Here is a 26,449-nt window from a genome sequence, read left to right as displayed (position 1 = left end):
AAACGCGCCAGTCAGGAGTACTCTCCATCTGTTTTGACTCACTGCTGCTACCGGCTTGACACAGCTTGCAAGCTGCAGCTTTTCCATCAAGGAAGAAATATTGCAGTCTTCAAATTTGTTCAGAAGTCAATCTGTTTCTTTGCAAACATCATAACGCGCCGATTAACACAACAAGGGAAAATGAGGCTGTTACATGTGATTCAATCTCACAAAGAATAGTTTCAGCACAGACTTGGATTTCTTTGCTCCTGCAGCTGATCTTGTCTTCCTCTTCTGCCCCCACCCTTTCCTGTACAAGTTGGCCTCCCTACCTATTCTGCTAGTTCACGTTTCATCCTTTTTCTGGCTGTTTTCTTTCTGCTCCTTGCAATAATATCACCATAATGATATTGAATCAGGAATAATGAACAGTGTTATCACCCAAATTATGCAGATATCAGCTAAAAGGACAGAATGCTAGTACAAATCTAGGCTTAGCAGACATAAGCTCACAATGCTGGTACAAATCTAGGCTTAACCAGACATAAGCTCAGAACACTTACATAAAAAAAAATAGCTTAAGGATGGAATCTTGAAAGTAAAATGAGGAAACAAAATAGATGCCTCAGCAACACTGTAGAAGACAACAGTTTGGGTTCTAGCCCCCCCGAAAAGTCAGAAGTTTACAGTGAGGAAGACATTGAGTCCTCATGAAGATGACTACTAGCCCTCATCCAGCGACCACCAGATGGAGCCCAGAGACCCTCTCCACATTTCAGGATGCATACTCAGAGAGACGGGACAAATTCTCAGAAACACAAAGCATATGTAACACATTTCTCTGAATATAACAAGTACGTATGCATTGTGCCTTTAAATGTCATTGTTTCCCTCGGGGTGCTCAAGTTGTGCTCAAGTTCCTTTTCAGTTCCTTTTCAGTGTTTCCTGTTTCTGTCTACAGGAGGATCTGGGATTAAGTTGGGAAAAGTCATAGCTGTTTACTTATTGGCTATTACCTTTTTATTCTTAAAAGTGCTGTAAGTAATAAGGATGAGATAGAGGTTAACATGAGATACTTTCACAAGTGCCCCTTAACATTTTGTTATCCGCGGCAGTCAGGATAGCAAACAGGAGGAATTAGAGGTCTGTGTTGCAGGGCAGTGGTCTCACTACAGCTCAGTGACTGGAATGTTGTGATACATGCTCACTAGGAAAGTCAGGCAGGCAAGTGAGGAGGAAGAGTTTCCCTGTACACAAGACAACAGCAGAAATGCATGGAGCTAGATGAATCTGTGATCAAAATCATAGTATATTCCAAACTACAATTCACAGAAAGCCCTAGATTAGCTTATTCATAGAGAAATTGCGAGGAGGAATCCTGACGGATGAACAAAATTTAAAGTATGATTTGTTTAAGATTATGGCAACACCAGCTGCTAATGGGCTTCCCCAGCATGTGGTCCTCTCATTCTGCTTGCTAAAGTCTCTTCTGAGAAAGTATGAGAAACCTGATCTAAAGCACTTTGGCATGTGGTTCTTCCATCTATGGCTGAATAGGATTGACCTGCAACCATAGCAACAAAAGGCAGGTAGAATCCATGAAGGAGGAAAGGTAAGGGGTTTAATACTGATTCTGTTCTGAGAAGGTCCAGTACATGACTGGTGTCCTTCCTTCCATCTGTTGTGCACCTTGCAGTAGAAATAGTGGCAGTACAGGCTCCTGCCTGCTTTCCTGTCCAGTATGTCAGACCTAAACAGCAAGGAACATCTCTACAGCCCTTCCAGCCCATGGCTTCTCTGCTCTGTGGAGTGTGATTTTGGTTACAGTCAGCCAGCTGTCATACAGCTTAGAGTGATGAGTACCATCATTTCATACTGTTAAGAGCAAATGACTTCTTGTCAGTTAAGGTAAGGTTTTCCAGCCTGGACCACATCCATATAAAGAAATTCAGCAGAGATGGAGGTTACCATGCTGTTTTTATGTTGATAGAGCCCAGCTCCCACTTTTCATACTGCTGGATCTGGACAAAGAAGTGGATGCCTGACTGTTTTGGGTGATGTTTCCAGTCACACTGATGAAGCTGATGAAATTGTAGCTGTGTCAAATATGAGTGGAAACCCTTCTCTGTACCTCTGTTGAATCAGAATCATAGAATACCTTTGGGAAGGAAGCTTGATGATGATTCAGCTCTTGTTGACTCAATTATAACCAAGTATCTAATTATTTATTCTGTTTTGTTCCCCTGCTGGCTCCAGAAACTGGTACATCATAATGATAAATCTGTCTGTGAGCTTTAGCCTTGGGGATGATACTGGAGAAACAACAGAAAGATGCTGTTAAGGTTCCTCCGTGCCTGCGAGCTAGACAAAAATTTTAGAGAAGATCCACGCCAGAATGAAACTGAGGAGCAATTGATGCCTAGAAACTAATGAAAATAGGGAATCTGGCAGTTTGCCAGTTATTGAACCTACTTTGTCCTGAGGCTAGGAATAAAAAATGGAATAGCCCCAGTATGAGAGGAACACAATTCAAAGAGAAATATCCATATTGTATAAGCCAATCACAGGACTTAGTCCTAAAAAAATGCCTTTGGGGAAATCTCATTCCCAGTGTCATCAGTTTTCAGTCATTTTCCCCTGTGGACTTTGCCATTGGCTGTAACTGCCACTGCTTTTGTCTCTACAGAGTTGAAAGAAGCCATAGAACTGTCACTTTTTTGGCAACTGAGATGAACTTTGTTTACCACAGAACGAAGAACAAAACTCAGCATTTGATGCACTACCTGAATATATGATCAATTTTGCCTAGTGTGAGATGGCCAGCATGCATACATAGATTGTTTACAGACATGGATCAAACCAGCTGACAGTGCAAAACACAGCCACAAGAAGGGATGCCATTTAGGCTTTTTTTTTTTTTTGTCTATGTGAAAAAGTTTAGAAGAAATAGCCTCATCTGTCTGCTAGCTTTAAAAACAGGAAGAAGAGCCTCTTTAAAAGTTTCTAGACTTTTTTTGGCCTGTCTTTTTCGTTAAGAGATGATCAGTGTGACTCAGTCATGCCTTCTGCCAGAAAATGAGAATTCATAACGTCCGACAGTTGCCCCTAAGTAATTCCTAGGGAACAGATGTTTTAACCTGAGGAATTCCTTTTTGTCCTTTCAGATTTATACACTGGCAATGCTTCTTGGTTGGAAAGTGAGTGGGGGCTGACCAAAGCAGCGTTGTTTTTCTTCATGGAACTTGGCTTTTAAAGATGGGGCAGGACATACATAGATTTTTGTATCCCCCTAAGTTTAAGGTTTTTATGTCCCTTATTTGGTTTGTAGACTCTCTTATCTTGGGTTATATAATATTTCAAGATGAAAAACCTCACTCTCCTCACACCAACAGCAGGGTAAACCAGCAAGAGATTTGCTGAAGTATAAAACTGGGATATAAAATCCGATCAGGCTGTAAATGTTTAAATAAAGTTCAAAATATAAACATCTGTGTTTATTAGCATGCTTTCTTCTGCCTGAGAAATGAAATGGATTATTCCAAACAGTAATAAATAAAATATAGATAAATAATAATAAACAAAACCTCCTGCTCTCTCTTCTTTCTTCTTCTAACGATTTCCTGTCTCATGCCATTAGAATAACTGCCTTCTTAAAGATGCTATAACACTGCTTGAGTGCTGCAGAATTCACAGATCAAAAGAAATTGGTGTAGCAGGAAAACAAAGGGCCAGTTGTCACAGGGGAACAAGCAGAATGTTAGGATTGGTGGGTTGCACAGGAGCACTGCTGTGCTGCCATTCAGGTTTTTCAGTAATAGCAAGTAGCAAGTTGTGACTTGTAATCAAAGTAGGTGATACATTGCAGAAATTTTTCTTTGTTGTATGCAATCCGTTGAAATGCTGGCACATAACTCGAACAGGTCAGGAGGAACCCTGTGGCAGTACTTGCCTGTACAGCTTTAGGTTTAAGTATACGTTATGTTCTGTACATTCATGGTATGTGTCAAACTAAAAAAGAGGGAGCAGATGGGGCTGCCTAATTTGTTAAGTTTGTAGAAATGAAGCTGAACCTTCTGTAGTAATCAGTGACCTCCAGTGTATGCAAGTATCTCGATTTCCTTTCCAGTTGCAGTTAAATTATTATTTACTTCAACATGAATCTGTAACAATTCAGCCAATTCAGAGTTGGTCACGTTTATGCTTTTCCTTCATATACTTACTATCTGACGCTGCATCTGGAATTGTTGCTGTGGTCATTTCTTACCTTTTAATGCCTGTCCTTGCTCTGTCAGTACGCTTCAAAAGAAGATACGGTACCTATGCTAGCAAAGAAAAAGTTCTGACAAAGGAAGGAAGAGACACTCAGGTTAAGAGATTGATTGCAACATGACATCAAGCCATGCGAAACCTTAGCTCAGCAGCCAAGTAAGTGTAGTACCTTCCAGCTCCAGGACTGCAAAATACAAGGATAAAATGCGGACACTATCCGCCACAGCCTTGCTAACTCAGGAAAGAGAAAAGCTCTTGGCACAGCTGAACTGCTCCTGGAGGCTCTTCAATTGGGCAACCCTCCTCTGCAGAATTTCTGCACTGTGTTGGATAGTTATTTTTCCCCTGCTAGGCAGCTTTGTTATGGAACTTGCAGATCTACTTCACACAGTCTGAAAGAAATAGGGCCTAATGGTTTTAAACAGTACTGAACAAATCTTCCTTTTCTTCTGTCTCACTTCCTTTTTTTTTTTTTTTCCATTTTCCATCCCTGCACATCTCCTCATATTTGTCTTTCTCCTCTGTTTTCTTCTAAGTTCTGCAAAAGCACTGTCATCTGAGGGAGCAACTGACCACAGGGCATTTATTTGTACACAAATAATATTTTACCATGGCAACCTCATTTTTTTTCATTACACAGTTGATGTGTAATGATGATGAAGTTGCATTTGAAAAGATGGGCATTCCCCTGTTTCTTCTGCAGCTGGTATCTCAAAACTGTGTGCAGTTTGGTCACCACAATATAAGTAGGACACAGAACTATTAGAGAGCATCCAAAGGAGGTCTACAAAATGGTGAGGGGTCTAGGGAGTGGGACATATGAGAAGTGTCTGATTTACTCAGCACAGAGCAGGCTGAGGGGAGGCCTTGTGGTGGCCTATGGCTCCTCATGAGGGGAGCAGAAGGGCAGTGCTGAGCTCTCCTCTCTGGTGGCAGTGATGTGATAGGAGGAAACAGCCTGGAGCTGCATCAGAGGAATGTCAGGTTGGGGACTAGGAAAAGATTCTTCACCAACAGGATGGTCAGGCATGGAACGGGCTCCTGAGGGCAGTGATCACGGCACTGAGCTGCTAGAGTTCAAGAAACATTTGGATAAAGCTCTCAGACATAGGATTTGAATTTTGGGTGGTCTTCTGTGGAGCTAGGGATTGGACTTGGTCATTCATGGGTCTCTTCCAACTTGGGATATTCCATGGTTATATATCTTGTGTCCACCAGAACCTTTAAGTTATTCTCAGCAGAGCTACTCTTAGTTAGCTCTTCTCCCAGTTTCTACATGTCTGGAATTGCCTTCAACCAAGTGCAGCACCTTGCACTTGGTGTAGCTGAACCTCATTAGGTTCGTGTGGGTCCACTTCTCAAGCTTTGGATAGCATCTCTTCCTTCTATTACATTGACTGTACCACTCAGTTTAGTGTCATCTGCAGGTTTGCTGAGTGTGCAATCCTTCCCACAGTCTATGTCCTTGATAAAGTATGCCCCAAGATGGACCCCTGAGGGAGACCACACATCACAAGTTTCCACCTGCACATAGAGCTGCTGATCACAACACTCTGACTGCAATCATCTGAAAAATTTCTTACTCTCAGAACTGACCATGCTTCAGATCCACCCCTCTCCAATGTAGGAAGCATGTCAAAGGCCTTTGGGAAGTCCAGGTGGATGATATCAGATGGTTTTCTCTAGTCACTGACACACTTGTTTTGAAATTAATGTTTAGACTATACAACTGTTATAAATTTATAAATATTTGAGTCCATAAATTTATATACAGCATAAAGATTATCTTTTCATCTACATGTGACCTTCAATAACTTGTCACTTACAGTACAACTTGAATTGCATAATTTACTATTGTTCTTACATGTATATTAATATGTGAGTAGCTGAAATATCACTCAGTAGCATACCAGAATCTTAAAAGAGATCAATGACATAATTCATCACAGAAATTGATTGATACTTCCAGAATATAAATCAGAAGATGTGTTTAGAATCCTATACACTAAAGTGAATGGATACTGCACTGGAAGGAAGGTTTTAAGAATACGATTTCGGATGATTCCCTTACTCCCTATATCATCTTTGGAAATCCCATCAGATTTTCCACGCTTCATGCTCCTGTCTTAGAGTTAGGAAAAAAACATCATGCTTAAGTCAAAACTGTTTACTTCCCCAGCCCCTAGAATAGGGTGCTCTCCTCCCTAACAGTGACTAAGTACTGTCTAACAGTGACCAAGCATTTGTACAAAAAACCAAAACCAAAATAAGCCAACAAGTAAGTGGAAGCAATAACAGACAATGAGACTGTTAGTGGATGTCTTGGAAGATTGTTTTCTATTTTGAGGAAGTCAGGCTATCTTATGGATTTGTTAGTCGGTTTTCCATTGTACGTACCAGTACATTTTGAAATAACTGTATCAGCTTTTACAACCATAATGGTGCAGCTCAAACTAACTAAATTCCAAAATGGAGAAGCCAGATTTGGAATAGGATGATCACAAGATTTGTTTGGCCTAAAGGGAATGGATACAGTCTGGGCCTCATACTCTTTTCAGTCTAGGCTCATCAAGTTTGAGTCTGAGTCCATGAATCTTGTGAAGCAATTATTTTTAATGTTACTCTCTGATTTTGTCCAGGAACCAAAATATTTTTGAATATGGACTTTGGAATAATAGTATATTCTTCTATCAAAGTTCATTTTATAATTACTTATCTTTAGTAGAGCAGCTGATGAGTTCCTCCACCAAAGGCCGTCTCTTTGCCTGGTGAGACCAAATCTTTTGTTTTATCTTCTGTCAGATGACGTAGCCTGGATTTAAGTGAGGAAACTCCTTCAAATGTGTGCGTGCAGGATTATCTGCAGCCAGCTTATGCATAAAATTGTCCATCTCACTGCCTTCCTTATGGCCTGCTCTGCAATGTTGTGCTTCTGTGTCTGTGAACCCACTGTCTTCCTTTTCTCAGTGAGTGGGTCACAAGTCTTACAGCATGAAGATAGAGAAGGGATTCTCAGGCATAGATCAAGCATGGATATCAACTTCATACTCCTCCACCTGACTACTTATGTAACAGTGACTGGCACTCAGTGTGTTTACTGAAAACGATAGAATTGGCAGTTGGAAGCAGTGACCAATGCCTTCATCCTTTAGAGGCCAACAACTGGATAGGCTAGCAGGCCATTAACAAGGTTTGCAGCCAATGTTTAGGTATCTTACAGTCCAGTCATCCCTCTAGTTTAAAAAACACATGAAAATCAGACCTTACAGCTGTTATAAAACAGTAATTAGCTGTAAAACCGAGCATTTATGCTTTTTTCCACAGAGGAAGTTGCAGTTTGCTGGTGCCAGCAGAGCTTCTACAAACACTGAAACAAATCATTGGGATTTAGTTTGTTTAATAACCTCACATGCAGATGTCATTCTCAACTGTTTCTTTCACTCCGGGTCTCTGCATGGAATTTTTAGAGTAGTAATCACTGGAAGCAACATGGAAGAGTAGTTATCCTGAATGAAGACAAAATATGCAGGGACAATGTGTCAAAAGCATGTAATTTGTTAATACTAAGTTGTACCAGGCTGCTCAGGGTGGAGCCCACCTAAACTTCACACATAATCTGTTCAATAGAACGAAAACTATTCCACTCTAAGCTACTCCAAAAAGCACATGGATGTGTCTGCTGTGCTAATTTGCATGTGTGGCTCTTGCTATAGATGGCAGTGGTAGAAGCTTTCCACACTCCTTCAGTTTGTCAATTGCACTTTGCTGCTAATTGCACTTTGCTGCTAATAGAGCAACATGATATGAATCAGAAAAAAAAATCAAAACTGTCAGGACATTTTTCAATCTTTTCCTAAGCAACACAAAAGAGGAGTCCTTATTCACTTTGCTATATCTTTGTAGTTTAGTATCTTTAGAGAGAAGCAGGACTGTAAGCATTTTCTGCTTCACTTATGACATAGTTTAGCCCATAGGGTCTAATCATGACTGAGTCCCTGCGAACAATGTGTGTATTGTACACAAGGGCTGCAATAAGCCAGATATCAATGCTGAACTGGGCACAGCCGTGTGCCTCTGTTAATGTTTCCTGTGATATGGTTGTGTTCTAAGAAAGACACAGTAGACTCGTACCTTAGTCTGTGAGAAGCCCAGTGAAAACCAACAGAAATATCTCTACAGCATGAGATATTTCCAGAGAAGGGAGAAGTCAGTAGCCACAGAAACCAGCTCATAAAGCAGAATGGAAGCAATCTGAGTTGGGGAGTACTGGAGACAATAGACACAAGACACTGCAGGTACCTCAACCCATAGTTATATGGTTTAATTATGGTCATATAATCAGTTTAAGGGGCCTCAGCATTTTTTGTACTGCAGATAAATACAAAATAATGTATATGCAAGGCTTTCTGCTTAATTTGACTTGTGAAGTTCCATATGCAGTTACAGTACCATTAAGCCTATAAGGCATATTAATAACATCAGCACATGTATGTGAGGAGACCAAAATGTGAACACTGAACTGTGCTACAAGACCTCATTTCCTTGTTCAGTCCCAATGTCCTTTTCCAACTCAGAACAGTACTGGTGTCCAATGTCTGAGAACAAGTGGAAAGTCTGGATGTGCCTGGGCATGCAGTGAGACCTTTTTATGAAGTATATTTTCCAGGATTTCAGAACAAGCCCTGGAGAGTATCTGTAGCTTGAAGTGCTGAAAATATGGAAAAGCTCAGAATTTCTGCTTCTCTGCTGTGAATCTGGAAGCACAAAAGAAGTCAAATTAAGGTAAGATAGATTGAGGCCTGTTTATCAGATTTGTCTTCAAAGCAAGCTCACTTAATAATCAAGTTTTCAGAGAGATGTAATTGGCCTCCTATCTTATCCTGGATTTCTTCATTCTCCTGCCTCGAAAGACAATAAACACAAACGTGACCTGCCTGCACATTGCTGGCTGGTTGGGAGTGAACTGGGGAAGTGCAGATGGAATTAAACTCTGCCATTGGTAAAGCAGTTCTGAACACCTCAGAATCCCAGTAATCCAGCTCCCAATATTAATCCCTATTTACATTTCTGCTCAACTTTTTGCCTTTCATAACTTCCATCCCATCTACACACGTCATGGCCGTTACCTCTCTTCTTACTTCCCAGGCTCCTGAGAGGATGCAGCAACTGGACTTGCCTGATTAATAACCATTAATTAATAAAATGAGAGTTCTTCCTATGTCACTCTGCCACTCCTGCTAAGATCTTCACCTTCTACAGGAAGAGTGGTGAAATCATTCAAGGTGCTCTTCTTGGAGAGTGCAGATATTGGTGAGTCAACACAATCAGTTCCTAATTTGGGACACGAGCTCTTCAAAATTATACTGCACCACTATACCTGATTCTGTATGTTTATATCCTGTGTAAAAACAATAATAATTATATATATATATGTATATGTGGTTTTCAAACTGGAGATGTTCAGCTGATCAGCTGCCCTGGTATTGCCATTGATTCATGTCAGGTGCACATATTTAGCTTCAGAACAATTTGTCTTGCTCATGTTTAGCTCTTTTTGAATCGAGAATAAATCCATTTATTGTAAAAGATTAGGCAGAGGTATTAACCAGCCATCTGTCCAAATTACTTCACAGTTGATATGTCCTGAAATGAGATTATTTGAGACTCTGAAGATTTCAGCTATGAGAGTTTGGACCAGGAGAGGAACATAAATCAGAAGTGCATATGGCTTTGACTAGATATCTATCCTAGTTAAAGTCTTCTAACAGAGAAGGCAACAGATTGCTATTAAAATGAAATGCTGTATTTGGAAAAATTTTTGTACACGACAAGTCTGGTAAGTTAGCTATGTCTACAGACTGCGGAGACAAACAATGAAGAATTTCAGTATTTGCAATGTAACAAATGATGTGATCCTGATTTCTTTGTTATTCCTTATTGTTTGTGTATCACCATAGCAATTAGGAACCCTAGTCAAAGATTAGTACCTCTATTCAACTGCGCCCTGTGCAAAAATAGAAGAAAAAATCTTTTCCTCTCCCAGATGTTTTCTGCCTCAGGAAAGCGATTGTGGATAAACAGAGAGGTGGTAAATGTACTGGAACAACCCTGCTTAAGTTATGCTGGTCTTGGGATACCCATTTCCTTGTCAATCTCCTGTAGGTCAATCTCAATAAAACAAGCAAAATAACAACCCTAACAATCATCTTTTAAGAACAAACCTGAAGAATAAGAAAGAAACCAGGTGGGTGATTGTAGAGAGCTTCTTAGATGTGAGAGGTCCAAAGTGAGCAGAAGCTGATGTCAGTGTTTGAGAAAAACCTCTCTGGGAGGAGACTGTGAAAGGCTTTAAAAGTGAGAACGTTTCACTTTCAGCTTATGCTTAACAGCAGGAGAGATGAGAGCTGACACAGAGGTGGGAAGGGAGCTGTGCCTGGCTCAGAGTTCAGGGACTGACCACTGGTGTACCACTCAGAGCAGTTGTGACTGAAAGAAAAGACACACTCCCTCTCAGCTGACCAATTGGTATTACAGGAAACCTGCCACAACGGTACTGGAATGAAGGAAGAAAAATGTAAGCAAAATAATATAGGGAAGAAGCAAGACATTGCCATGCTACTGCCTTACTTCTAGCACGGAGTTTCTGCAAACATCACTCAAGAGTTGCTTTGAATCTGCTGCTGCATTACAATGAAACGTAATGGCATACAGTGTGTCAGTTATGTGTCTTTTTTTTCTGGGAGTGATAGGAAAATGCTTGGGTAATCTCACATGGACCATGTCATACGCAACTGGCAGCCATAGCAGAATAATAATCTAAAAAGCCTAAGTAATCATGATACTTCTGTTAAAAGAGAAAAATAAATTTAGTTGCCAGTTTTCTTTTTGGATTTGCCATTTTTCTGATCAAACGACCACTTTACCATAGTGCTACAGAACTAATTCTGATGATAAGCCATCTGGGAAATGCTGGAATGTGCTACATTTTGTTGTTGTTGTTTGGTTTGGTTTTAGCCTATAATTTCCTTGCCTTAAAGTTTGAACATTTGAGGGGGCTTTGCTTAAACTACAGTGGAGATGGCAAGGCAGAACAGGAAAAGGGACAGCTGCAAAAGCTGGAAAAGATGCTACACAGGCACCATTCACAGAATCACAGAATCACAGAATTGTATTTGTTGGAAGGGACCGCTAGAGATCATCTAGTCCAACTCCAACTCTTGAAGAGCTAACCAGATGCCAAAGCTGTCAGCTTCAAGCCTACCCCTGCCTGTACTCCTTTCTCAGACAAAGTTTAATTTACCAAAGGCAGAGCCATGAAGTGTGGACTTTTTGCATCCTACTAAGAACTCTTGTCTAGAATATCAAGAATAAATTAAACTAAGGAGTAGGATAGGAGCAAGTAGAAGTTACAGGAGGCAGGGAACGCCCTGAAAATAAGGTTAAGAATCCTGTATGAGGAACAGAGCCCTGAAAAAAAGTAGACAATTCTAAAGACTCTGGTTCTAAAACACATAGCATGCATAAGATGATGTTCTGCATACAGTAAAGAAAATGAGTTACAGGAATGTTAGGTTTTTAAACAGAGACTGCAAAGTGAGATAAAAGATCCATCAAATTTATGATTATCTTGTGTCTGAAGGGACAGTTTTGCATTCTGGGATTAGTTAAGTCCCTTAACTAATAAGGGACTTAATTCCCCTGTGTATAAATGCACAGATGAAAATATAAAAATAGTGGTTAAAGCAAGGCATAGCTTGAATTAAAACTGACCAGGTCCTGGATCTCATCAAGGCAGCAGGCTTCTTAAAGGAGGAGGTTCAGTGGGGAACTCTGACAAGAGAGGAAGATTTCAAGAGCATTCCCAAAAGGAATCTTTTGATTGGATGAGAAGTAATGGCCTGGAGTTGTTCCATGGGAGGTTCAGGTTGGGTATTAAGAAAAATTTTCTTCTCGGAAAGGGTGGTGATCCAATGGCACAGGCTGCCCAGGGAAGTGTTAGTGTCCCTGGAGGTTTTCAAGAAATGTGTAGATGTGGTACTAAGGGACATGGTTTGGTGGGCATGGTGGTGATGGGTTGATGGTTGGACTGGATAACCTTAGTGTTCTTTGCCAATGTTAATGATACTATGACTCTATTCTCTGATTTGCCAGAGCTCAGAGGGGAACTGTCAGAGATCTCTCTTCTGAGCTGATTATACTTCCCTGGAATAGCAACTAGGAGAGGCTGAAGTCATATTGGCAATAAATAAGTAAATAAATAACAGTATCCAAACAAACCGAAAGGTGAGGATACCTGTGCTGGTAAAGATTACTGTTTTTATTATATACCTGTATTAATTGAGCTAATTTCTGAAATGGGAAAATGTTTATACTGCTTGCAAAGAAGCATTCTGGAAGAAGCTTGTGACAGGTATTTTTGCCACTGATTTCTTTTATGCTTCCAGAGAGGCCTGGCAGATGTCCCTTGGAAAATCAGAGAATGTGCTGGTGGACATTCAGAAGATATATGCATACATGGCTGCCTCAAACTGCCAGGTGGGTTATTGTTCCTGTGAGAAGTGTTTGCTGGGAAATGCAATTCTGTTGTGGGTACTTAGGTCTCCAAGTGCACTGCCTCAGCCTGGGGCGCGGGTAGAGGGGTATGACTTGAAAGGATCTGAGAGAGTCCATGTGAATCTTAGGCTGCAAGGCAGAGCTAAATGAACAGCTGTGCGTGGTGTGTCATAGTGGTGCTGTATCACAGCATAATCTCTGCACAAGCAAGGCATGAGCTGTGTGGAGCTGGAGCAGTTGTGCATGGCTTTACCAGGGCTGTCAGCACGGCTGCCAGGATGTGGTGCTGTGTCAATCCAAGGTGAAGCATTCTAGATACCAGATGGGAATCATGAAGTGTATTAATGGGTTATGTTGCAGGGATTTAGGAATTCAAAAATTCACTGAGTTCAAGAGATATTTTCACTGTTTGCAAGTGACTTTGCTAGAAACCTTTTAAGGTTTGCGATGCATGCCTGAATTTACCAAAAGCAACAAAAATAAAGGCCAAATAGTTGAAGTGGAGAGTGTAGGCTGCAGTGTAGGCTGCATGATTCTCACAAGGGCTGGAGGAAGCCTTGTGTGGTTGCTCCTGGTCTTCTGCTACAGCTTCCCTAGATGGTCTAATACTGAAGCCAGTGACTTTACTTAGAAAACCGATTTCCACCAGAAGGAAATTTTCTTATAGGCTGTGGAGACAAAGTATGTGTGGTGAATTTACGTTGGACAGCAGAGTTTTCCCGGGTGAGAAACTGTGTTGCACAAATGCTGAAACAATTGAGAGGGGATGAGTCTAAGCCCACTGAACGGGAGTGCAGCGGTGGAGGGGGACGTGATGTGCTGGCTCCCGCATTGGGGGTTATTGAGCCCCGAAGGCCTGAGCCCAGCACCGTCTGTGCTTCGGTCAAAGCTCCCTCACCCTGCGGGGCAGGAGCCGCCGTGCGCGTGCGAGGCAAGCGCGTAACACCTCAGCGAGAAGCAGAGCACACAGAGCACGCCGCTCTCGCGGCGCCCCGGCAGAAGGAGGGCAGCGGGCGTAGGCCTCAGCCCCGCCGAGCCCCCGGCGGATCGTGGCAGGTTGCCCCACGCGGCCGCGCCGCCACTCCCCACGGAGCCGCCCGCGTCTCCGGGCCGGCTGTGGCCGCTCCCCCGCCCCTCCCGCGGCCGATGCTCCCTCCCCGCGCCCCGCCGGGGGTGCGCGGGGCCGCGTTCTGCCCCCGCTGTAGCCCCGGGCTCGGCGCGGCCGCGCCCCCGCGCTCCCTCCTTCCATCTCGCTCTCCCGCCCCGCCGCCGCCAGCCCCGGCTGCCCCGCGCGGAAGATGCTGCGGCTCTGCCTGCTCGCCCTGCACGGTAAGCGGGGACCGCGGGGGAGGCGCTGTCCGGGCGCCCGGCGGTGCGGCGACCGTGACCGTGACCGGGCTGGCTTTGTCCCCGCAGCTCTCTGGCTGGCTCGGGCCGCCCCGCTGTCTCCTGGGTCCTGCGCCTTTGAGGACAGCGCCTGCGGCTACGAGTGGGACTACGCGCATCTGCCCTGGGCGCTGCACGGCGAAGGTAAGGGCGCTGAGGGCCCGGGCGCGAGGAGCTGCCGAACCACCCCCGGAGCCCCGGAGCCCCGGCCCCGCAGTGTGTCTGTCACCTCTTACCGGTGCCTGCCGGTCGCCTCTAGGGCGCTGCTGTGCACCTCTACCCGCACAGGGTCCTCCGCACAGGTTTCTTTCTGCAGGATGCCCCAGAAACGTCCTCTTTAATGCTTTCATTTTCCTCTGGGCAAATCTGCTGTAGGAAATGTATGCTCTTCCTAGAAAAGCACTTGCCTGTCATATTCCTGCTAAGCAAAATTGCTTTTTCCTAACAATATTCCGGATCCGACTTCAGAAGTTGATGTGTGTTCAGTGTCTGTGAACGGTATCTACACAGTTTATTCAGCTAAGTCTTATTTCTGTTTTCTGGTACCTACAGTTCAGATGGAAGCACAAGTGTTAGTATTTCATCAGCTGTATTAGACTTCATTCAAAGAAACAAAATTTAGTAATGATATAGAAATTCCCCAAAACTCCCATCTGCCAAGTCTTAGTGTCAATGTGAACAAAAGAAAGACAAATATAAATGTAATGTAGTTATACTTGGGCATTTTAATATTATTATTATTTTCGATTGCATTATTTTCATAGCATTGTGTTCACACAGTGAAAGGGACTGTGGTCTTCAAAAGCATCTGAGCCCCAAAGCGGGCACTGAGAGTACCTACTTGAGTACAGGTACAAAAGGGACAGACAGCCTACATTGTTCCTCATCAGTGCACCGTTAAAAACAGGAAGGTGCAATTCATCATTCCACCTGTCACCTGGCTTATAATGAAGCTTCTAATGTTTTTAATGAAGCAAAGTAAGCCACCATAACCCATAATTCTCACATTGGTTGTGAGGGTTTGGGAATGCCCAGAGTGCCAAGTTAGAGCAGGTTGGGAGAATGTCGTGATTTCTTGTAAGAAGTGATTTACTCTTCTAATTTGTTTAAAGATGCATAGGTTCTCCTGTATTTTTGAAGGTACTGGTGAAAATCTAGTGACTATTTGCACTCCTTGCTGTGCCCTGTTGCACGCTGCCAGGCTGGGAAGCAGCGCTTCCCATTTGTGATTTATGGGCAGCACATGGCAGGAGCACTGATTCGCTATCCAGGAACTGTGTGATGCTGGAGTTACATTGCAGAGTTGTGCAAGCAAAGCATTGTTCCCATCCATGCCACAGTACTTCCAGAAACAGGGAGTTTTTGTCTGATTTGAATCAGCAGCGATTGGTATTCTTTGGCCCTGCAGAAGAGCATTTTAGCTGTAGTTTGCTACTTGCATGCTAGTAGTTAATAACTGCTGCTTAGCTTCTGTTGTAGGCCTTTCTTTTTCAAAGGTATGTATCTAAACTGAGAGGATACTGACTCTCAGTCAGTATAGTTCTGTCAGCATTTCCATTGTAAGCCCTTTTGTTTTCTGCAGTTCGCAATTTAGCCAGCATGTCATTCCAAACAAACACTTTGCAGGCAGGTTACAAGCTTCTTTGGAACTGCATTCATGGAACTGTGAAGCTACATCCAGTTGACAATATTTCATCCAAATCTACATGGCACATATGCCAAATCTATGTTCTGCAGATGCTTTTTTCCTCAGTAAAACTATGCTTCTGGTGGTAGTACCAGGCTTTGGGACTTGCAGTTCAGTGTGTGTGCATGTGGTAATTTGCTGATATAACAGAAGAAATTAAGAATGAGTGTGGCAGCTTAGCTTGCCACATCTCCATGCACTACTTTAAAACTTGTTGCTATTTTAAGATATTATTTGTAATATAGTTGTATCTGACTGGTAGTGTAAGTTCTTTTGTCTTATAAATCTCTTGGTAGTGTGATCTTGTGCCAGATTGTCAAGATGATGTAAATAGAACTACAATCCTGCCCAGAAATTTCCACTCCATACTTGAATGTCTTCTGCCCTGTTGCCAAGGAAGCCAGTATCTTCTGAAGGGCCAGATGCAGATAGGAAGCATGAGGCTGAATTTTACTTCTGTTTACTGCTGTGCATTCTCACTCTAACCAGTAGATTAAGATTCAGCTGCTTCTCAAAAGTATCTGTGGTTTCCTTTTAGTATTCTGGTAGTACTGCAAAAAGAGATATATTGTGTATTTATGCTCTCTGTGATTGACAGATCTTTTTTTTTAGCTTATGCTTTGATCCCTGTAATTGTCTGAGGTTTTAGCATTTTGACTGAACTCATTTTAGTCTGAGTGCAAAAAGAAAACCAGAACAAAACACTTAATACTGATATGGATAGCTGTTCTGATTCGCTCAGGAATGCAATGGATGAATGTGCATGTGTACAGTGGACAGTAAGCAGCTCTGCAGGCTTTTGGTAGTACAGGTAAACCAGCGTGTCAGTGCTCTAGATTCAGAGGTGTAGGCACTGCTCTCATTCTAGGATAAATGTTCCTACATTCATGAGGCCTCTGAACAGGAAATCTACGTAAAAAAAATCAGATATGTTGTAAGACATCAGACAAGCTCACTGGACTCAGTTAAGTGAAGAGAAACTTAGAAGAGAGAGATGTATTTATCACTACTGTGGTATTCGAAGACAGCTGAGGATCTGGAATACTGTGTTATTTAGCACTAACATTGGCGGGTAAATTTAGCATGAGTTCGTCCCCAGTTATTTTGGGGTATATAGCTTTGCAGATGCCAGTTTCCACAGGAATGTAATTCTATGTCAGCATAGTGGTGTGTTTTGTATGAAAGACAGTTAATTTTTATACGTAATGTACAACTTCATATGATGAGATCTTGAATAATCTTGAGCTCTTGTTGAAGCAGATCAAATATTATTTCAAGAGGCTCATGTCCTTGGTAAATATAACGATTTTCTTTACTAAGCAGGAGATAACTTTATACATTCAAGCAAAGGAACATACTGCATGTAGGCCATTATCCTGAGTAGTAGACCCACCTGAACTGAGAGTAAAAACTACTGTCTTCAGTCAGTTGCAGTCATTCTGCACGTTTGAATTTTTGCCTTTTTTACTTTCCTGTCAGCCCTGTCCAGCACATAGCCAGTCATAACCTGACTGTAAGAACATCCTACTCACAGCAATATTGTAAATAAGTTTCATTAGATACAGTTACTACAGCACATCTGTTTTTCTGACTCTGGAAAATCTGTTTACATTTCTTGCCAAGAATAGCTGCACAGCATTTTATGCGCCTGTGTCTGTGGGTATGTTTTATTTATTCTCAATCTCACATCATTTTAATGGAGACTGTTTTAATAAAGCAAGAAGTAATGTGTATTTGAGCTGTCAACACAGATTTGCCACAGTGAAATTTGTGCTGTATCTGTTTGCTTGGATTTAAGCATTAGATAAGAAATGTGGCTATTACCCCTACAAACTATAGAGATTAGTGTTCTTTTATCTTAGCACTGTGCTCTGAAAAGCAAATGATCTTTGTTAAATGTGCTCATGCGCTGCCAGCTGCGGTGAACATGGAGATATTTCAGTAGCAGTATCAGTAGACTGACTCTTTATCAGCTTTCCTCCCCTGCGGAGTGTTGTCAAACAGCTTTCATTGTTGACCTATGTAGGTCACTCTGGAAGTAATGCCTTGTGTTTATTTTCATGGAAACTACAACAGATAGAAAGAGCACAATAACACTACTTGATAGAGCACATTCTTAGCTACAAAATGCTATTTTTTCAACATAGTTACCACCATGAGCTATGCCTTTTCACCAGCAAAGAACAAGAGCCTGCATGCTGTGCTCATAAAAATGTGCACCAGCAGAGATGAGCCCTTGTTTTACAGCTGTAGTGATGGTGTTGCTCAGAAAATGTTGTCCATTTAGTCCATCTTTGATTGGCCCAAGCAGATGGAAGTCAGAAAGTACCAAATGTGAACTATGTGATGGTTGTTGTAGGACAAAGCAGCCAAGATTGGCTGTGTAATCTCTGATCTTCAAACTGGTATGGATCTTGATGTTACCATGTTCCAAGAGAAAAGTTCCTCTCTGTCCTGACTCTGGAGTTTTGAGCCTTCTGCTCAGTCACTCAAGATGTAGTGGTCAGAGTTGATGCTTATTTGGGTTGCAGGAAATCCAGGATTACCCTTTTCCTATTCTAAAAGTGCACATCATTTTACCTGCTGAAGGCTGCATCTTGAGCATTTACTTTGATGGGAAATTCAGATGTCACCAGCTGACGCTGGTTCCTAGTGGTGACACCGTGTCTTAGTAATAATGCAATGCAGGAAGCTGTCACCTTCAGTCTTATATTGATTCAATAGGTTCTGGCCAACTCACATATAGTGTTCTTTCTCTTTTTGTGTGTGCATTTGTGCTACCCACTTGATGCAAACTTTAACATTCCAGCATTGCTACCCTCATTTTCAACACACTTGAGGCTGATCTGATGTTCAGCTCTGTTCAGAGTTCCCTGGTTGTAATCTGATGATTTGAGCAGGTGAGCTTCATTTAGTGGTGTGACAGCTGTGCATGGCCATCTGGAACATCACCGTTGCCACTGCTGAAACACACCACCCACCACCTCACTGTGCTCACATCCATTGTTTGGTTTCCATAAATGTTCAGCCAGTGCCAGTGAATGCCAATGTGTGCCGTTTTCTTCCTCATGAAAAAATTCAGTGACTCACCTTTTCTTCATAACACACTTCCATGTCCGACGCCATTCTGTCAGACTGACCCTCTGCTGCCATCTGCCACGCATCAACAAAATATAATGGAATACTGGTAGGAAGGTTCAGCTTCTACTGCCTTACCACCAATATCCACCCTCGATGTCGTGGGCCAACATGATAAAATAGGAGGCATTACTTTCAGATCAGCCCTTGTAGAATGAGTTCTGTGGCACTGAAGTGCTGAAGCTTTAAATACTAGCTGATGCAGCTCTTATGTGCTAAATGCACAATTCTGTATGTTGCTTTCCTTCTAAAATTCTGGAACTTTGTGTAACTTAATATCTAATGTTTCAATGGATATATTTTTAGTAATGTGCATTTCAGAGTTTTAGAATACAGTTTTCTCTTTCTGCAGTGAAGAGAGTCCTATCATTTAAAGAAAATAGTTTTCATTCGGAAAAGTGATGTCGTAAATTGCAGTGTATTTTATAATAGCCTGATTTTCTTTTCGATAAACTGTATTTGTATTTTTCTTGACTAGTACAAGACTCTAATCTTGTGATTTATTCTAAATGAGCATCAGTCAGGTAATAACTCTTGATAAGCAGATAAACAAACAACAGTGAATCATAGATTTGCTGGATCACTGAATCCTAGAATTGCTTGGATTGGAAGAGACCTTAAAGACTGTAAAGCTCAAACTCCTTGCCATGGGCAGGGTTGCCATCCACCACATCAGGCTGCCCATGGTCCCATCTAAACTGGCCTTGAATGTCTCTATGGATGTAACCCTTATAGTGTCTCTGGGCAGCCTGAATAAACAATTACTCCTAATACCTAATGTAAATCTCCCCTCCTTTAGTTTAAAACCATTCTCCCATGACCAGCTGCTATCAGACTGTGTAAAATGTCGGCCTCCATCCTGATTATAAGCTCTCCTTGCGAACTGTAAAGAGACAGTGAGATCTCACCAGAACCTTCCTAGCGTTAACTCAGCTCTCTTGTCCTTTCTTTGTAAAAGAGGTGTTGCAGCCCTCTAGTCATTTTTGTGGCTCTTCTCTGGACCCACTCCAACAGCTCCACGTCTTTTTTGTACTTGAGATCCCAGGCTTGGACTCGGAACCCTGATGGAGACTCACAACAGAGTGAGATAGTCACCTCCCTCTCCCTGCTGGCCACTCCTCTTCTTGTGCAGCCCAGGATCCAGTTGGCCCTCCAGGCTGCAAACACACACTGCTGCCTCACATCCAGCTTTTCGACCATCAGGACTTACAAGTCGTTCTCTGCAGGGCTGTTCTCAATGAGTTCTCCTAATCTGTACATCTCTGGGATTTTCCAAACTTGAGAGTGACACTTTGCACTTGGCCTTGTTGAATCTCTTTAGGTTAGCACAGGTCAACTTCTCCAGCTTTCCCAAGTGCCTCTGGATGGTATCTCTTCCTTCTGTTGTACCAACTGCACCACTCATGATAATGTTATCAACAAAATTCCTGAGAGTACATTCTATGCCACTGCCTGAATTGTTGACGAGATGTTGAAAGGATCAGTTGCAGGACAAGGGCCTGGGAGACACTACTATGCACTGGCCTCCACCTACACCTAGAGGTACTGACTACAGCTCTCTGGCTGTGATCATCTATCCAATTCTTCTTTCATGGAAGAGTCCAGCCTTCAAATCTCTCCAATTTAGAGATTAAGGTGTGGTGTGGAACTATGTCAAAAGCCTTGCAGAAGTCCAAGAAGATGATGCCCTACCTATGTGCATCAGTGCCATTACTCCATCATAGAAGGACACCACCAGATTGGCCAGGCATACTCTGCTCTTGCTGAAGCCATGCTAACTATTTTGGATCCCCTCTTAGACTTGTTTGTGCCTTTGTATGGCTTCCAGGAGGCTCTGTTCCATAATCTTCCCGTTTAACTAATGTGAAGCTTGCTGACTTGTGGTTACGCTGGTCTTTCTCTCTTCCTTAGAAATGGAAGTGACATTTCCTTTTATCCAGCCACTGGAGACTTTTCCTGAGAGACTTTTCAAATAATTGAGAATGTCTTGGTGATTAGATCAGTCAGTTCCTTTAGGACCTTGGGACACACGTCATTAGGTGCCATAAACTTGCACATATTCAGTCTCATGATGTGATCTCTGACTTGTTCTAAAATAACTACCAACAGCGTCAGGAAACAGAAGCTTGACTTTTGGGATGTTCTTATCATATTACATGTCATACTTATCATATTTTTCATAGTTTAAAATGGCTTTAAAGTGGAAAATAATTTCATGAGGTAAAATGCTATCCCAGAGCATCAAATAAATCAGGAAGAAGGGCAGCAGTGTACGGAACCTCTTATCTAAATGTAGCTTGTCCTGCTGTGCCATTTGACTTAAAACCAACTTATTTTGTCCTGAACTTTGTTATAATATGTAGAATAATGAAACAGATGATCAGTAGTGGTCTTACATCTTGCCACTCAGCAAACATGGCATCTGATATACGTTCTCTCTTGCTCAGTTATAAGCCTTTGGGCATATCAGATATATTGGCATATCAGATGTCTCTGTTTTCTTTAGATCTACTGGCAATACTTTCCTGCATATAGAACAGTATGGAATTTTAAAACATCTCTGTAAAAATAATGCAGTATCGGTTGATTTATAGAGCTCTCAAATGAGATGTGTTCTTGAGTATTCATGATAACTGTGTAATTGGAAGAAAAGTAGAGGGGAATATAGATAGACTTACACAACTTTTTTACCTGACTGCAGCAGAACCAAGCTGGCATACCACCTGCTAGCTCATTGGCAAAGTTTACAGCTGACAAATCTGCCCTGCTATGTAAGTTTATCGATTTTGTGTTCCCTAAACGTACCTTGGGCATTTGTGCCCTGAGTACCCCAGAGTGGAGTGGAGAAGGCATTAGACCAGGCTCATGGTCTGTTTTACCTTGAGCTGATAATTGAAATATTTGACTTTCCAAAATAATTGTATTTTGAGTGACAGCTCTCCTCCACAGGCAGTCCTAAGGAGAAAAAAAGAAGACTGACTTTCTCATGCACTTTTTGGTAGACCACAGTGTCTCATTCTTATTTCTCCTTTGCCTCTGATGCCATGTCTCTTCTTTCAATGCTCAGCTGCTTCTCTTGTGTTTGAGATAGCTTGCTTTTGTTTTACAGTTTTCTTGTTCACATTGTCAGCAGTTTAATAATAGTACATATGAGAGTAGTCCCCCTTGTCCTGGTCTCACCCTTGTCTTATTGACAAGAGTAGGACATCTGACATTGTGCTTGCCCAAAGGGGGAACCCAAAGTTCCTGTCCTGGGCTTCAGAGTAGACATTCATATTAGATTATGTCTTAATTATGGTGATTAGCTTACTTTTTGCTCAGCTTGTGCGAAAAGACAGCCAAGTGCACTTCATATTCATGGAGGCCTTCATCAGCAGCTAGCTATGCATGAGACTTCATATAAGACTTGACTGTCTATTTATATCGGAGAACTAACGAATTCTGAGTTATTATCAGTGAATCACTGCATGGGAGATGAGTTTCAAAGCATTCCTCCTCCTCCACAGGATAGAAATGTCTTCAGAAGTGTATTTTCACTTACAGGTGCTAGTGATTCAGCACTTGCAGAATCAACAAACTATTTTAGTGCATTTTACACAGAGCTGTGTAAGACGGAGAGGACAGCTGTTAGAGAAATTCTTATCTGAATACCTCTGACTGCTCACAACAGGATGGACTTTATTTATCTTGTAAACAACTGAAGAGAGGTAATTTAGCACAAGAATTTGAAGAACCCCTCCAAAAAATAAACAACTATAGGAGTGCAAAAGAGTGTTTGGAAGAGGCGATGGAAGTTAAAGCAGCTCAATCAAACAAGCCACTGACATGCTACCCCAAGGGAAAACTGATTCCATCCAGGTAAAAGGTTTTTAATTCTAGGATGAAACAACTTGAACTACTGATGAAGCACCATAAAACACATTTACTATAAACTGGATTGCAGCTTCACATGTGCAGATGGTGCATGTAGACACGAAAAACTAGCTATGAATCTGTAGCAGTAACTCTTCATGAGATTTCAGCTCATACGGACATAACCTTGGCTAGCTTTGACTTGTCTTGCAATTGCATGTGTTGGTTGAGTTTATGCAGCCTGTCCAGAGATACCACTGTCACACCTTTCATGAACCAGCAAGGTGACTGTGCCTGAGGTTTGTGTGAATGCATCCAGGATCTGAGCCTGTCTCAGCCAAACAGTGGAGGGAGAGGTATGGCGTTGTGCCTGAAATAACAGCTGTTGTTGTTGACTGATGGGAAAGGACAGTGCCTAAAGTTAGGAGATCAGTTGAGCTTTGTGCTGTTCTGTTCTCCATTAATAAGATTATATTAGTAGAAATGTACAGTCAATGCCACTCCAGTCTTCAAAAAGGGCAAGGAGATATGGAGAATTGACAAGAAACTACAGACCAGTCGGCCTCACCACTGTCCCTGGAAAGGTGATATTCCTTGTTCTAAATACCCTCTTCAAGCAATTGGAAGAGAAGAAGTAGCCAACATGGATTAACCAAGGGAAAATCATGCTTGACCAACCTAGTAGCCTTCTGTGATGTCATCACTGGCTGGTTAGATGGAGAGAGCAGTGAATGTTGTGTTTTTTGACTTCAGCAAGGTGTTCGACACCATCTCCTGCAATGTCCTTGTTATGAAACTAGAAAGTGTGGAATAGATAAGTGGACGGTGAGGTGGACTAAGGACCGGCTGACTGACAGAACTCAGAGGGTTGTTATCAGTGGCTCAGAGTCTGGTTGGAGGTCTGTAATTAGTGGTGATCCTAAGGGGTTGGTGCTGGATCTCGTTCAACATTTTCATCAGTGACCTGGATGAAGGGATGGAGTCCAATCTCAGCAAGTTTGCTGATGATACAAAGCTGGGAGGAGTTGCTGACACACCAGAATGCTATGCTACCATTCATCAGATTGTGAAGTTGGGCATGAAGGAATCTGATTAGGTTTGAGCAAGTGCGGAGTCTTGCACCTGGGGAGGAATAACTGCATGCATTAGTACAGGTTAGGGGATGACCTGTTGGAGAGGAGCTCTGTTGAGAAGGACCTGGGTGTCCTGGTGGACAACAGGTTGACCATGAACCAGTAGTGTGCCCTTGTGGCCAAGAAGGTCAGTGCTATCTTGGGGTGCATCAAAATGAGCATAGGCAGCAGGTCTAGGGAGGTGATCCTTCTCCTGTACTCTGCCATAGTGAGGCCACCCTTATACTACTATGTCCAATTCTAGGCTCCCCAGTTCAAAAAAGAAAACAGTGATCTCCTAGAAGGAGTCCAGCAGAAGGCCACACATATGATAAAGGGCCTGAAATATTTCCCTTATGAGGAGGAGCTCAGTAAAATGCGTCTGGTCAGTCTCAGTAAAAGAAGACTAAAGGGGGATCTGGTTAATGTTTATAAATATCTAAAGGGTGGTGGGAAACAAGTGGATGAGGACAGGCTCTTCTCAATGATGTGTAGCAATAGGACAAGGAAGAGTGTCCTAAAACTTACACTAATGTGGAAGAATGTCTTTACTTATTTAAAGATGACAGGGCACTGGCACAGGTTACACAGGGAGGTTGTGGAGTCTCCTTCTGTGGGGTGATTCATGACCTGTCTGGTTGTCTACCGGTGCAACCCTGTGTAGGGTGTCTGCTTTAGCTGGGGTGTTGAATTTGATGATATCTTGAGCTCCCTTCAAATCCCTGCTATTCTGTGATTCTGTAATACATTTTCAGCTTCTGTTATACACTGGATGGATGTGGACCTTATTGTTGAAGTTAGCTAAGATACTTGTATAAATCTGCAAAATTATTTGTTGAAAACATCTAGAAAAGTCTTCAATTTTATGAAAAATGAAATATTTAAAGGTTTTGAACTAAAGTTTTCTTTCTATCGATTTCAGGATTCATGCAGAGCATGAATTCTTATGTGCAAGCAATGAATGAAACTGCTGACAAGCAGTCTAAACCACTTTGTGGTTGTTGAGCTCATTACTCTGTGTAGGTAATTATCCTGAAAAAGGAGAGCCAACTGTTTGACAGTTTGTCTTTCTGAAAGAAGTGGAAGAATAACTGTCTACTTCCACAATAAATTATGGAGTGTGGGTCAAGATCTGTACTGAGTGCAGAAAAAAAGTTCATGCATACATGAAGGGGTGACCACAGAAGTCTTAAGATGCATTTTTCTAGTAAAAAAAATCTTTATTTGTTCACTTTGTGTATGGTTCATGCCCTGTGCAGAGCTGTGTCAGAATCAGCCTGAAAATGTCCTTATAATTTTGTATATATAAATCATAGAATCACAGAATCCTTTGAGTTGGAAGGAACTGTTGTAGATCATCTAGTCTAACTCCCCTGCAACAATTAGGGACATCCACAGCTTGATTAGGTTGCTCAGAGAGTGACCCAGCCTGGCCATGAATGTCTCCATCCAGACATCGAACCATTGACTGTCGCTTTCTAGGTTCTGCAGCCAATTCTTCATCCATTATCATGGATGTGTGGCAGTAAGGGGCAGTAAGGGCAGTAAGGCTGTGGGAACTGTGGGATGTTCAGCTTGGTGTTGAAAGTGGTGATCTCAGAGGTCTTTTCCAATCTTAACAATTCTATGATGCTCTGATATCTTTACATTTTGTAGAGAAGGATGTTGTGAGGTACAGAGTTAAAGGACTTACTGAAGTATGACATCAGTGACTCTTCCCTTGTTCATGGATAGAGTTACACTATCATAGAAGGCAGCTAGGTTGGTCAGGCAGGTCTTGCCCCTGGTGAAACCATGCTGCTTCTCCCGTATCACTTCCCTGTCTTCTATATGCCTTAGTATAGATTCTAGGAGGATCTGCTCCATGATCTTTCCCAGCACAAAGGTGAGACGGACAGGTAGGCAGTTCCCAGGGTCATCCATTTTACCCTTCTTAAAAATAGGTGTGATATTGCCTTTTTTTCCAGTCATCAGGAACTTTACCTGATTGCCATGACTTTTCAAATATTATTGAGAGGGGCTTGGTGACTATAACTGCCAATTTGCTCAGGACTCTGGGATGCATCTCTTCAGGACTCATAGACTTGCTGATGTTCAGATTCCTCAGGTGGTCACGAACCTGATTTTTGCTCACAGTGGGAGAGATGTTGCTTCCTCAATCCCCTCCTTCTGAACAAATTGTTTGAGGACTGTGTGATGAACAGTTATCAGAGAAGATTGGGGCAAAAAAGTTGAGTACTTCGGCCTTCTTGTCTTTTGTTGCAAGCCTGCTTGTGTCACTCACTGGTGGGGAAGAAATGGGAATCTTTGAAAGCTTCTTAAAAAAAAAACCCAAAGCAGTTGCAATTAGTTGTCTTGCATTTCCCTTCCTTTTTTTTTTTTTTTTTTTTTTTTTGTAGTTCTGTCACTGTGTCACCTAAGAACTTTTATCCTTAGCCACCATTTGCAACAGCAGTACAGGTCACACTACGAT

The 26,449-nt window shown here is 42.2% G+C and overlaps 1 protein-coding gene across 2 annotated transcripts in view; it reads left to right on the top strand.

Annotated features, from left to right (window-relative positions):
• The first annotated feature begins 14,076 nt into the window (after nt 1-14,076).
• MAMDC2 (MAM domain containing 2) overlaps nt 14,077-26,449 on the top strand; it is a 65,399-nt gene continuing 53,026 nt past the window's right edge. For both annotated transcript variants that reach the window (XM_065740595.1, XM_065740596.1), the window contains exons 1-2: nt 14,077-14,130; nt 14,218-14,331. In XM_065740595.1, coding sequence (XP_065596667.1) covers nt 14,100-14,130; nt 14,218-14,331 — 145 coding nt within the window. In that variant the 5' untranslated portion in view covers nt 14,077-14,099. The remainder of the gene's footprint in view (nt 14,131-14,217; nt 14,332-26,449) is intronic.

This window comes from Cyrtonyx montezumae, unplaced genomic scaffold (assembly GCF_038088225.1).
Source record: "Cyrtonyx montezumae isolate F1298 unplaced genomic scaffold, pur_monq_1.0 scaffold_29, whole genome shotgun sequence".
In the NCBI taxonomy this organism is placed as follows: Eukaryota; Metazoa; Chordata; class Aves; order Galliformes; family Odontophoridae; genus Cyrtonyx; species Cyrtonyx montezumae.
Note: the sequence above shows the minus strand (reverse complement) of the source record. Positions and strands in the feature narration are given on the sequence as shown.